At 34.7% G+C, this 13,134-nt stretch overlaps 2 protein-coding genes across 2 annotated transcripts; one reads left to right on the forward strand and one right to left on the reverse strand.

Moving 5' to 3' along the window:
* Positions 1-1,330, reverse strand: CLUP02_11461 (uncharacterized protein; the record flags this gene model as incomplete). Its single annotated transcript, XM_049290429.1, has 3 exons — positions 1-647; positions 694-1,131; positions 1,216-1,330. 3 exons carry the CDS (start codon positions 1,328-1,330, stop codon positions 1-3), a joined length of 1,200 nt encoding a protein of 399 aa, XP_049147574.1.
* A 511-nt stretch (positions 1,331-1,841) lies between these two features.
* CLUP02_11462 (aflatoxin B1 aldehyde reductase member 2) lies at positions 1,842-12,847 on the forward strand (the record flags this gene model as incomplete). The annotated part of the gene is made up of 5 exons (XM_049290430.1): positions 1,842-2,422; positions 2,478-2,538; positions 2,596-2,844; positions 2,940-3,008; positions 12,839-12,847. 5 exons carry the CDS (start codon positions 1,842-1,844, stop codon positions 12,845-12,847), a joined length of 969 nt encoding a protein of 322 aa, XP_049147575.1.
* Positions 12,848-13,134: the final 287 nt, after the last annotated feature.

Raw genomic sequence — 13,134 nt, forward strand, 5'->3', positions numbered from 1 at the left:
TCACGCGAGAGCTTCGTGATAGCAATTAGCCCCGCCATGGTGGACGGAAGCAATGATATCGCCCGTCTCGAGAAGAGCAGCTGGATCCACCGTCAACCACTTCAATACCCTGAGCCTATCGTTCGCAATGAACTCCTCCACCAAGGGCCTCCATTCCTTATCATCGAGACGAGTGTTCATCTTCCACAGAACCTGCACACTCGTGCGTCTCAGGACAGCCTCTAATGCGCCGGCCATGCTGCTTGCTCTGTCGGCATCGTATTCAAACAAACTACCAAGGTTGATAAGCACTGTCGGAGCCCTCCTTAGCCATAAGGTTAAATCAATGTCTTGTTCTGCGGCCGAGGCGACCGAAATCACAATAGGGCCCGTTGTGGTGACGTTGGCTGGAACTGAGCTGAGCGGAATGGAGGCAGCAGCTGTGTCTTGGGAGATGAACACGCCGTTTCCAGGCTGGTGAATGGTGAAAAAGCCGATTGGGTCCTCGAGATTGTGGCTGGCTAGGAACTTACGCTTCTCGACGAGCTCCGGATTAAATAGCATGGCCCATGCAAAACTACCCATCTGGTAGATATTTGAGGGAATGTCTCGCCACGGAACAGGGAAGTCATGGCCGGAGCCAAGGCTGCTTTCTTCAGTACGATTCTCTACTTGGAGGAGGAAAGTTAGCTTACGCCGGGAATTGCCAAAAACCTCTGAGCCAGGGCTGTGCACCACCGAACACGTCGGCCAGAACGTTCGGCGACAAGATGGCGTGCAAGCGATTATCGCCTCGGGTCGCGTCCATCCCCGGCCGGTGGAACATATCGAGTACAACGACAGCGGGATCGATGTCTCTGATGAGTTTCTGTATATGGTTGTGGATCATGAGGTGGTCTTCTCCCGTCCACCGTGAGACGAACATAGCCATGTCATCATTAAGTCCTTTTAGTCCCTGGATCCCAGGTGGGCGTATCCAATTTGGTGTGAAGTTGAACCCAGAGGCGTCGGAGGACTTTGGAGCGGGCAATTGATGAAAGATGGCGGGACGAGATGACGGAGATTTTATGCGGGCGTGGGCGGACATCCTGGCGATCTTGGGCTCGATCTTGGGCCATGATGCAAAATGTACTATGATCTCTGGGTGACGTTCTAACAGAGAATAGACTGTCGCAACGTGAACGTTCGACAGCCCATGCTCAACATTGGTAACAAACAACACAGTGTTGTTCTTACCGATGACTGGAGGCTGTTGTTCGGTCTTAGTGCTGCGAAGGGAAAGGGCGGCGGCCAGGAGGGCGATGATCAGGGCCCCGAAAACCTGAACAGGTTTGTTTGAGAAAACGATCATTTTAAGGCTACGACAAGACGATTTACTTAGATATTTCGCAGCCACTTGCTAACCTGCATGGGCAAATTATATGTATAGTACTTGGTTTTACCTCTCAAACTCAACTCTGTGCATGCATTCTTCCAATTCCATTGTGGTGGAGTCGCATCACTATATCGGCGATCAGCTCGTACGGGGACTTGTGGTCGCATGGTCATCATCTGCATAGCAAGATGACCGTGCATCGACCGAATCCAACAGCTCCTTGCCCTGGTCATTCTGTCGGACTTTCGGTCAAGCGGAGGCCAAATTGCCTCCGAAAGCACACCGCAAGAATTCGCCGTGAACTTAAGCATAAAACGGTCCATCAGACTCCTGCTTATCCCCCAGTACTGGTGCTGCTCACTATAAGCTGAGTTGTCTGGCCTCGAACTTCTTTAGGCATTGTTCGCTTCCCATGATGACTTTCACATTACCTCCCACGATTATACTCGGAACACACAGTGTGGGCACTCTTCATGTTGCTAACTGAATGCCGCTGATACGTCACCAGGTTGGAGACTCCATTGTCGACCCCGAAACCTCTCACTTTGATGCCGAGCAAGATGTCCAATCTCTTCTAGATGACTTCTATGGCCGTGGATACAGCCACCTCGACACAGCTCGCGATTACTCTCCGAATGTACCAGGTGCATCCGAGTCACGTCTCGGCAGGGCTAAAGGCGCCTCTCGGTTCACAATCCACACAAAAGTCCACAGCGCAGACCCGGGAGATCATCTACCCACAAAGCTCGGACTTAGCATTGATCAATCGCTGGAGGATCTCCAAACACCCACTGTCGAGACCATGTTTTTGCATTTTCCGGACCGCCATACTCCCTTTGAGGAAACAATCAAAGCGATGAACACCGCTCTGAAACAAGGAAAATTCAAAAGGTACGGTCTTTCAAACTATTCAGCTACTGAGGTGCAACGAATACTCGATATCTGCGAGCGACATGGGTATAGGAAGCCTGGTGTATATGAGGGACATTATAACGCCATTGTGAGAGGAGCGGAGAAGGAGTTGTTTCCCCTTTTGCGTAAGCATAATATGGCCTTCTACGCGTATAGGTACGTCTGTAACCCTGGTGATTCGAGAGCTGAATGCGAGTTAACTTTGGTGTAGTCCCGCGGCTGGCGGTCTTTTCTCAGGCCATACTGCTTCTTCGGGACGATGGAAACGGGATGTAGGTCAAGAGGCTGGTGTTCCAAGTTGAGTCATTAATCTAACTCAAAGAACACAGAACTTCCTAGGCAACGTTTACACTTACCTCTATCGGAAACCCCCGGTCCGCATTGCAGTAGCTACAATACTTGAGCTTGCAGAAAACCACGGCATCAATGGACACGCTGCAGCATTGCGATGGACAGCATTTCATAGTAACCTAGATGGAAAGCATGGCGATGCTATTATCTTTGGTGTTTCTAAGATGGAACAGCTTCATGAAACGCTCGATGCTTTTGAGGCTGGTCCTCTTCCCGAGGATCTTGCGGTTGCCATAAACTCTATTTATAGTACAGTAGAAGGCGCCGAGCCTCCTTACCACTTATAAACAAGTGAAAAGGAGCAATTCAATAACGAGATCAGGGAGAAGTATCATCGGAAGATGTCGAGACGGAAAGGGGTGGGATGACAAGGGCCGACAAGGCGTTGGAGGTGGCGAGACTAGGCACAGCAGGTAAAGAGGCGGAGGCCATTTTCAATCGGTATAAGTACGACATGTTGTTAAAGGAACTAGAGGGGAAGAGCGAGTCGAACTAAATAAACGGGGATTGAAAAGAACCTACGAGGGGACGAGGCTAAGAAAGGTAAACTTTAGGAAGAACTTAAAGAAAGGAAGTAAAATAGAGCAAAGTGACCTCATAACTGTTCTTTTTAAGCTACGCGATTGCTATAGCTATAAATATAGTAGTATAAGTCCTCGTTACTTATTAATATCTTATACTTGTATTGTGCTATTAAGAATTATCGAAAGATAAGTATAAAGTAGATGTTTATATTGAGGATAAAGCCTAGGCCTTATTGGAAAATTATGCCATTGTCATATAAGCCATGCGCTATCGCCCTTATAAATCCTATATAGTTAATAATTTATAACCTTATTAGGCCTCGCCGGTTAGGCCTCGTTAGTTAAGGGATAGCTTAGGGAATATAAAAAGGGGGACTAAGTAATAAAAGAGTAGCTTAAGTATATATAAAGCGCTAGTAGTATACCTTAAGAGAAGGGTAAATTTTAGTAATTTATTTTTTAAACCTTAATGATAATTAGCCTTTATAAACTTCTTCTTTATATTATATACTTATTAATAGTTTAAAATCTCTATTTACGAAGGGGACTAGGTTAGAAACTTAAAATACTAATAAGAACGAGACGTAGCGAGAGAGCGTAGTTAGTATTATAATAATAATAAAAAAACGACTCTTTTTTATTAAACCCCTTAGAATTACCTCCTCTTTAGTAAATAATATAAAAATAAAACGTAATAAAATAAATAACGTAATAATAATATAAAAAGACTATATCATTAAGAATATTAATAAATTTTAAATAAAATAGCGAACTTCTTACCCTTACTTACTAATACTTAAACTAAATAATAAGTAATAAGCTAATAAAACTATAAGAATAAGAACGATAATTAAAAGAAAAAATCCTTATTATAACGTATAAAGAGCGCCTATATAAAAGATAAGTAGATTTAGAATGCTTATAAAGCTCCTCGGATAGCCCGGCCCCTATACTAAGGGCTATAGTCTTAATTATAATAACCTTAGACGTTAACTTTAATATAAACGGGAATATAAACCCCCGAATTAAGGATAGTTTAATAAATAAAGCTATACTTAAAGCGCCGCTTAAGTAATAATAAAGTAATAAGTTCGTACTACTTAAGCCCCTATTTACTAGCTCTTTTTTAATTTAAATAAGCGCTATAAATAGAACGTTTACGTTTAAATTACTATGTTTTTTTAACTTATTATACGTTAATAAAGTAGTATAGGATTTATAAAGCTTCTTTTTTAATTATTATTATTATTTTAACTTATAGGCTTAATAAATAAGAATAAATTATAATAAAGTAGCGTATATAGTTAGCTACCTAAGTAGTAATATAAAAACCTCTTGAATATATTATATTTTTAACTATTAAAGGACCCCCGGGTTTATAATAAACTAAGTTATATAAGAGGAACTAGAGACCTTTTTATAAAATAACTTATTTAATCCCGCTAGCCGAGGAATAGTAGCGAATATATAATTAAATAGTACTTTATAAAATTGAAAAGAAAAAGTTAACGAGTTTATTAGTTATATTAATAAGCTCGAAATAGAATTAGAATATATTTTAATAAAAAAGTAGAGGATCTTTATACTAATAAATAAACTACGGCCTAAACTACGCTTTATAATAATATTATAAATAGAACTTTTATAAACTTATTTATAATTAGTATCGCTAATAAGACGTATTAAATAATCCTCGTTATTAATAAGGAGCTTACGAACGTCCCCTAAGTAATATTCTAACTTAAACTCGAACGAGTTAATAAGAAAATACTAAGGTACTAATAAGTTAAATATATAAAAAATACGCCGTAACTCGCTTAGTAAGGATATTATATATTATAATTATAAAAAAACTAATTATATTATAAAGGATTACTTATGACCGTAAGAATAATATTAGTAATATTATAATTATAATAAAACCGGGTACTTTATTGATAGCTACCCGAGCGTTATATATTATAAATATAATTAAAAAGGGTATAAGGCCGCTAATTATTAATTAGACCTTACCCTAGCTAAGTAGTGCGGATTAATAACGAGCTTAAATACTATTTTAATAAGGAAAGTAGCTAGCGATTAATAAGGGTAGTACTTAAATATTCTAACTTATATATACCTAAATTATATATAAGAGAAGCTAAGCGCCCTTATTAATTCGAAAATAAAAGGGAACGTAGTTAGTATCGGGCTATTTAATAGTTTTAATATTAATTTACGAATTTATTTATTACCGTAGTTAGTAAACGTCGAGGGTAAATAAATAGAAATATTAAGAAGTTACTACTTACGGCTTTAAATTATTAATAATAACTACGTAATAAAGATATAGCTATATCGCTTAATAATAACTAATATTACGGCGCTTATACTTATCCTCAGTTTCCCTTAGCTAGAGGATATTAACTTATTAATTAATTAAAAATAAAAAAAGTAGTAGTATTTAATTTATAAATAATATATCCGCTTAGACGCCCTAGTATATACGATTCTTAGGTTTTTAACTAGTTCTAGTTAAAGCGCGGGTTTCTATTAGTTATACGTTAAGGCTATACGGACCTTTTTTACTTAAAAAAAAATATAATACTAAAAAACTAGTCGTTATATAAAAAGACTAGTTAATGCTCTTTATAAATTCGAATTAAACAACTTTTATTCTCTAAAATTAGCGTATTATATTTCGACTACTTTTTTATTATAAAAACCGCTTTTCGCAACTTTAATACTATTTTTTTAAAAAGAGTTTAGTATATTTTTTATTACTCTCCTTTAGCGTTATTCTTATTAATATATTCTTATCGAGTATATTTAGTTATTTCTTATCTAAATATTATATACTTTTTTTTATTTTATTAAAAGACTTATTACTAAGTAGTTCTATCTCTTTAGATTTCTTTTTTTTATTTAGTATAAATATATTTTATATTACTCCCTTAGCCTAATGCGCGGCGCGGCTAAAGGTTACGAAGTAGCTAAAGCTAATTAGCTATAGCTAGGGGTAGTAAGTAGGGCGGCGGTAGCCCTAGTTCTAAGGTGCCGTAGCTAAAGGTTTTTTAGCCGCGCGGCTAAAGGTTTTTTTTAGCTATATAGCCGAAAGTATAATAAGCCTATAGCTAAAGCTCGTAAGTACCGTAATTATAAATAAAAAGTTAAGCACTATAGCTATAGCTAAAGGTTTTTAGCTCTAGCTATATAGTAGAAGGTTATAGGGCGTTATAATAAAAAGTTAAGTAGTTAAGCGCTATAACCGAAAGTTTTTAATTAGCTATATAGCTAAAAGTTATAGGGCGTTATAATAAAAAGTTAAGCGGGGTTAAGTATTATAGCTAAAAGTTTTTTAGCTATATAACTAAAAGTATAGTAAGCTTATAGCCGAAGCTCGTAGGTATTATAGCCGAAAGTAAAAGGTTAAGCGCTATAGCTATAGCTAAATACTTTAGCTATATAGCTAAAGGTATAGTAAGGCTATAGCTAAAGCTCGTAAGTACTATAGCTAAAAGTAAAAGGCTAAGTACTTAGCCTAATGCGCGGCGCGGCCAAAGGTCGCGGGGTAGCTAAAGCTAATTAGCCGCGGCCGGGGGTAGTAAATAGGGTAGTAATAGCCCTAGCTCTAAAGCGCCGTAGCTAAAAGTTTTTTAGCCGCATAGCCGAAAGTATAATAGGCTTATAACCGAAGCTCGTAAATACTATAGTTAAAAATAGAAAGTTAAGCGCTATAGCCGTAGCTAAAGGTTTTTAGCTCTAGCTATATAATAAAAAGTTATAGGGCGTTATAATAAAAAGTTAAGTAGTTAAGTACTATAGCTAAAGGTTCTTAGTTAGTTATATAGCTAAAGGTTATAGGGCGTCGTAATAAAAAGTTAAGCGGGGTTAAGTACTATAGCTAAAGGTTTTTTAGCCGCGCGGCCGAAGGTATAATAAGCCTATAGCTAAAGCTCGTAAGTACTATAGCTAAAAGTAAAAGGTTAAGCGCTAATTATATAGCTAAAGGTTATAGGGTATTATAATAAAAAGTTAAGCGGGGTTAAGCGCTATAGCTAAAGGTTTTTTAGCTACGTAGCCGAAGGTATAATAAGCCTATAGCCGAAGCTCGTAAGTACTATAGCCGAAAGTAAAAAGTTAAACGCTATAGCCGTAGCTAAAGGTTTTTAGCTCTAGTTATATAGCGCGCTATAACTAAAGGTTCTTAGTTAGTTATATAGCTAAAGGTTATAGGGCGTCGTAATAAAAAGTTAAGCGGGGTTAAGTATTATAGCTAAAAGTTTTTTAATTACGCAGCCGAAGGTATAGTAAGGCTATAGCCAAAGCTCGTAGGTACTATAGCCTTCGTTAGGTATTATAATTAAAGCCCTAGGGCCATAGCTAAAGCTTTTAAGTACCGTAATTAAAGGTTTAAGCATAGTAACTAAAGCCTTTAGGTAATATAATTAAAGCTCTTTAGTATAGAGTATATACTATTTTAAAAGGCCCTATAGTGCTCTATAAACGCTAGCCTAAAGTACGGTACGACGTAGTATAAGTATTAATAGGAGTAGCGCGCTATATAAGAGTATTAGTATATTATACTAAAGGGTAACGGGGCCTAGTATAGTAGCTTACCCTAGCCTATAAGTAACTAAAGTATATTATAGTTTTAATAAGCTCGAGGTATAGTAAAATATAAGCGCCGTAAGGAGCGGCGCTATATAAGAGCGTTAGTATACTATACTAAAGGGTAACGGGGCCCGGTATAGTTACTTACCTTAGCCCGTAAGTAATCGAAGTATACTATAACCTTAATAAGCACGGCGTAGTATAAGTACTATAAGTAGCGCTATATAAGGGCGTTAGCGTACTATATTTAAAAGGTATAGGGACTCGTAAAAATAGTAAAGAGGCGGCTCGGGGCTCCGTCTTTTTAAAATATAACTTAGGCTAGTAATATTAATAATAAGGCCCCTCCGGTAGCTAGTATCGGCGCGGCGTAGATAAGTAAAGCTCTTAGTACGGTTTAGTATAAATACCCTCCTCCTTAGCTAGCCGGGAGGCTACGGACGTACTTATTACCGCTATAGTTACTCTTTAATAGCCGTACTATAGCGAGGTAATACTATAAACGCTAGCGCCTTAGGTACCCCGTAACTATATTAAGATACTAGTCCGGGCCCCTCGGCCGGGTCCGTTAAGAGTCTAGACCTAGGCTAAGGGGCCTATACGAACCGGGCCTAGGCTATTATACGCGGGTACTATAAATAAATACGAGACTATAATACTTACTTACTATAATATAGCGGCTCTCCCCGGGAGTAGCGGGGTATAGTTAAGTATTTTTACGGGCTCCGGGGCGCAGTAGCTATGCTTTAGTATTATTATCGTTACTAAGACGCGCCCCTCTGCTATTTTAAAGGGCTTAACGTACTTTAAAAGTATAGAGGTACTATATAAGCTATAGCTCTAAAAGCTATAGCTCTAGAGGCCACGGCTTTAGAGGCCATAGCTCTAAAAGCGACTATTTTAAAAACAATAGCTCTCTAAAGGCCATAGCTTTAGAAGCCATAGCTCTCGAGGCGACTACTCTAAAAGTAATAGCCCTCTAGAGGTAATAGCTTTAGAGGCTATAGCTCTAGAGGCGACTATTATAAAAGTAATAGCCCTCTAAAGGTAATAGCTTTAGAGGCTACGGATCTAGAGGTAATAGCTTTAAAAGTAATAGCTCTAGAAATAATAGCTTCGGACGTAGTAAGTAATAATAAATATAAAAGCTAAAAGTTATAAAGGTTTAGAGGCCTAGCGTTACTACGTAGTTAAGCGGCCCGCTTAGTAATATAATAGCGGCCCCGGTACTTAGAAATAATAAAGTAAATAAATATAGGTATTATAAAGTAATAGGTAATAATAAAGGTAGAGGTTTATAAAGGTTAAAGAGTAATATAGGGTAGCGCGGCCCTACGACGTAGTATAAGCGCCGTAAGTAGCGCTATACGAGAGTATTATTAATATACTTTGCTTAAAGGGAACGGGGATTAGTATAGTTACTTACCTATGCCTATAAATCCTTAAAATAGGCCATAACTTTAGTAGGCCCGTAGCACGGCGCAGTATATACGCTATAAGGAGTAGTACTATAAAAAAGGATTAATATACTATACTTAAAAAGTATAGGGATTAGTAAAGAAGCGCCTCGGGGCTACGTCTTTTTTATAATATAACTTAGACTAGTAGTATAAAGTAGGCCCGCCCCCCGGCGAGTTCCCTAAAGGACCTACTTAGGTAGTTTAGGTAAGCTATTATTATAGCGAGGGGGTAACGGATATACCCGCTATTATTATAGCGCAGAGGCTAGGGATAGATATACTTATTATAGCTATTACCCTTAGCTACTTTATAACCGTAATATCGTAACGAGGGATGCTCTTTTTAAACGCTAGCGCCCCGGGCCCGCCCTACGTATACGTAATAATAGGACTAGGATAAGGCCCGGATCCGGGTTATAGTATAACCCTGCGTAAACTATACTTAGGCCGCCCCGGGTTAAATATAGGAATAAGGTAAACGCTCGCCCTACTATAATACCGTAGCTTTAAAAGTAGCGCGGTATCAAGTAGGCTAAATGGGCTTAGGTTTAGGAAATTTTAAGAATTTCGCATACTTTTTACTTAAAAAAAGGTATATTTTAAAAAAGCGAGAAATTAATAAAAGTATTACTATATTATAACTACTTAGTTATTACTTTTTAATATATATAAATAAATTATTTTTTTTATTTATAAAATATAATATTACTTAACCACCGTGGCTACTAAATATTACTTTATTACCGTGGCCACTTAATATTACTTTACTACCGTAACCACTTAATATTACTTTACTACTATAGCCGCCTAATATTAATAAAAGAAAGTTTTTTTAAATAATTTAATATAAATAAAAATAAGTAAAGAAGTTTACGGAATTCTTTAAGCTATTAAGTAATTACTAAAAAAAATTAAATAAAACTTAAGAAATTCTTTTATTTAAGAAGTAATGCTTAAAAGATCTTTTATTTAATAAGTAATAACTAAAAGAATTAACTAAAATTTTGAAATTCTTTCGTGCGCTAGGTCGCTAACGAAAGAATCGAGTACTTATAAATTCTTTCGTACGCTAGGTCGCTAATAAAAGAATTAAGTATTTATAAATTCTTTTATACGCTAGGTCGCTAACGAAAGAATCGAGTACTTATAAATTCTTTTATACGCTAGGTTATAAATAAAAGAATCGAGTACTTATAAATTCTTTTATACGCTAGGTCGCTAATAAAAAAATCGAGTACTTATAAATTCTTTCGTGCGCTAAGTTACTAATAAAAGAATTAAGTACTTATAAATTTTTTTATTCGCTAGGTCGCTAACGAAAGAATTGAGTATTTATAAATTCTTTCGTGCGCTAGGTTACGAATAAAAGAATTAACTAAAATCTTAAATTAACTAAAATCTTAAAAATTTTTTATTCGCTAGGTCGCTAATAAAAGAATCGAGTACTTATAAATTCTTTTGTGCGCTAGGTTACGAACAAAAGAATTAATTAAAATTTTAAATTAATTAAAATCTTAAAATTCTTTTGTTCGCTAGGTCGCTAACGAAAGAATTAACTAAAATTTTAAATTAACTAAAATCTTAAAATTCTTTCGTTTGCTATGTAGTATACGAAAGAATTGGGTAAAATACTGAAATTCTTTTGTTTGCTATGTAGTGTACGAAAGAATTAGGTAAAATCTTAGTAATTCTTTCGTTCGCTATGTGGTGAATAAAAAAATTAACTAAAATTTAGAATTAATTAAAATCTTAAATTAACTAAAATTTTGAAATTCTTTTATTTGCTATGTCGTGAACGAAAGAATTAATTAAAATTTTAAATTAACTAAAATTTTAAAATTCTTTTATTTGCTAGGTTACTAACGAAAGAATCGAGTATTTATAAATTTTTTCGTACGCTAGGTCGCGAATAAAAGAATTAACTAAAATCTTAAATTAACTAAAATTTTAAAATTCTTTTATTCGCTAGGTTGCTAACGAAAGAATTAATTAAAATCTTAAATTAACTAAAATCTTGAAATTCTTTTGTTCGCTATATAGTATACGAAAGAATTGGGTAAAATACTAAAATTCTTTTACTCGCTATATAATATACGAAAGAATTGGGCAAAATCTTAGTAATTCTTTTATTCGCTATATAATAAACAAAAGAATTAACTAAAATTTAGAATTAACTAAAATCTTAAATTAACTAAAATTTTAAAATTCTTTCGTTCGCTATGTTATAAATAAAAGAATTAATTAAAATTTTAAATTAACTAAAATTTTAAAATTCTTTTATTCGCTAGGTCGCTAATAAAAAAATCGAGTATTTATAAATTCTTTTATACGCTAGGTTACGAACGAAAGAATTAACTAAAATCTTAAATTAATTAAAATCTTAAAATTCTTTTATTCGCTAGGTCGCTAACGAAAGAATTAACTAAAATTTTAAATTAACTAAAATCTTAAAATTCTTTCGTTCGCTAGGTTATTAATAAAAGAATTAACTAAAATCTCGAAATTCTTTCGTTCGCTAAGTCGCTAACGAAAGAATTAAGTACTTATAAATTCTTTTATACGCTAAGTTACGAACGAAAGAATTAACTAAAATTTTAAATTAACTAAAATTTTGAAATTCTTTTGTGCGCTAGGTCGCTAACGAAAGAATCGAGTACTTATAAATTCTTTTATACGCTAGGTCGCTAATAAAAGAATTGAGTATTTATAAATTCTTTTATGCGCTAGGTCGCGAACGAAAGAATTAACTAAAATCTTAAATTAATTAAAATCTTAAAATTCTTTTATTCGCTAGGTCGCTAACGAAAGAATTAACTAAAATCTTAAATTAACTAAAATCTTAAAATTCTTTTATTTACTAAGTCGTTAATAAAAGAATTAATTAAAATCTCGAAATTCTTTTGTTCGCTAGGTTACTAATAAAAGAATCGAGTATTTATAAACTCTTTCGTACGCTAAGTCGCGAACAAAAGAATTAACTAAAATCTTAGTAATCCTTTCGGTCGCTAAGTATTAAATAAAAAAATTAACTAAAATCTTAGTAATCCTTTCGGTCGCTAGGTGTTAGATAAAATAATTAACTAAAATCTTAAAATTCTTTCGTCCGTTACGTAGTAATTAAAAGTATATAGCAAACTTACGATATTCTTCTATCCGTCGCGTAGTAACTAAAAAAATTATATAAACTCACTATGTTCTTTTATTTATTACGTAGTAACTAATAGAAATAAGTTAACTTATAAAAATAATAACCTAACGCGACGTAACGCGATTCTAATTAATTAAACTTAAAAGCAATTAAACTTGAAATAAAAGATAAATAGAACATAAGTTATAGAAAGCACCTACTATTAAGAAGACTTTAAAAACTATAAAAAGTATTTTACTAAAATATTACGACGTGTGTTTTGTTTAGGTTATTACGGGCGTTATAACGCGTAAAAAGTAGTTATTATTTTTTAGAAGTTAAAAATAAGAGCGAGGTACGCGTTACGATAAAAAACGCTAGTAAGTATAAATCCTAGTAATTATATTATTAGTATTACGTAGGATATAGTCGGGCTACGGGAGAGTAGCTATAACTACGTTTTATTAAATTAGAAGGCCCCTTTAACTACGATATTATATTTCCCTTAAGAGAATAGATCGTCTAAGGCAACTCCCCCCTTCTTAACGTAAATAAGAATATATTTAAAGCTAGATAGTTTTATAACCCCGATACCCTTTTTAGCTATTATATATAAATAGGATAAAATATAATTAAGTTAATTAATATAGTTATAATAATAATAAACTTATAAACATAGTATTGGATATTTTAAAACAAAACCTTATAAATATCTTATTAGCTAAATACTAATTATAAGAATTGGCTAAAATATCGGAAAGTTAAGGTTAGTAAGTAGTAACCGAAAGAATTAGGTAAAATCTCGAAGTTCTT

Source organism: Colletotrichum lupini, chromosome 5, assembly GCF_023278565.1.
Source record: "Colletotrichum lupini chromosome 5, complete sequence".
NCBI lineage: Eukaryota > Fungi > Ascomycota > Sordariomycetes > Glomerellales > Glomerellaceae > Colletotrichum > Colletotrichum lupini.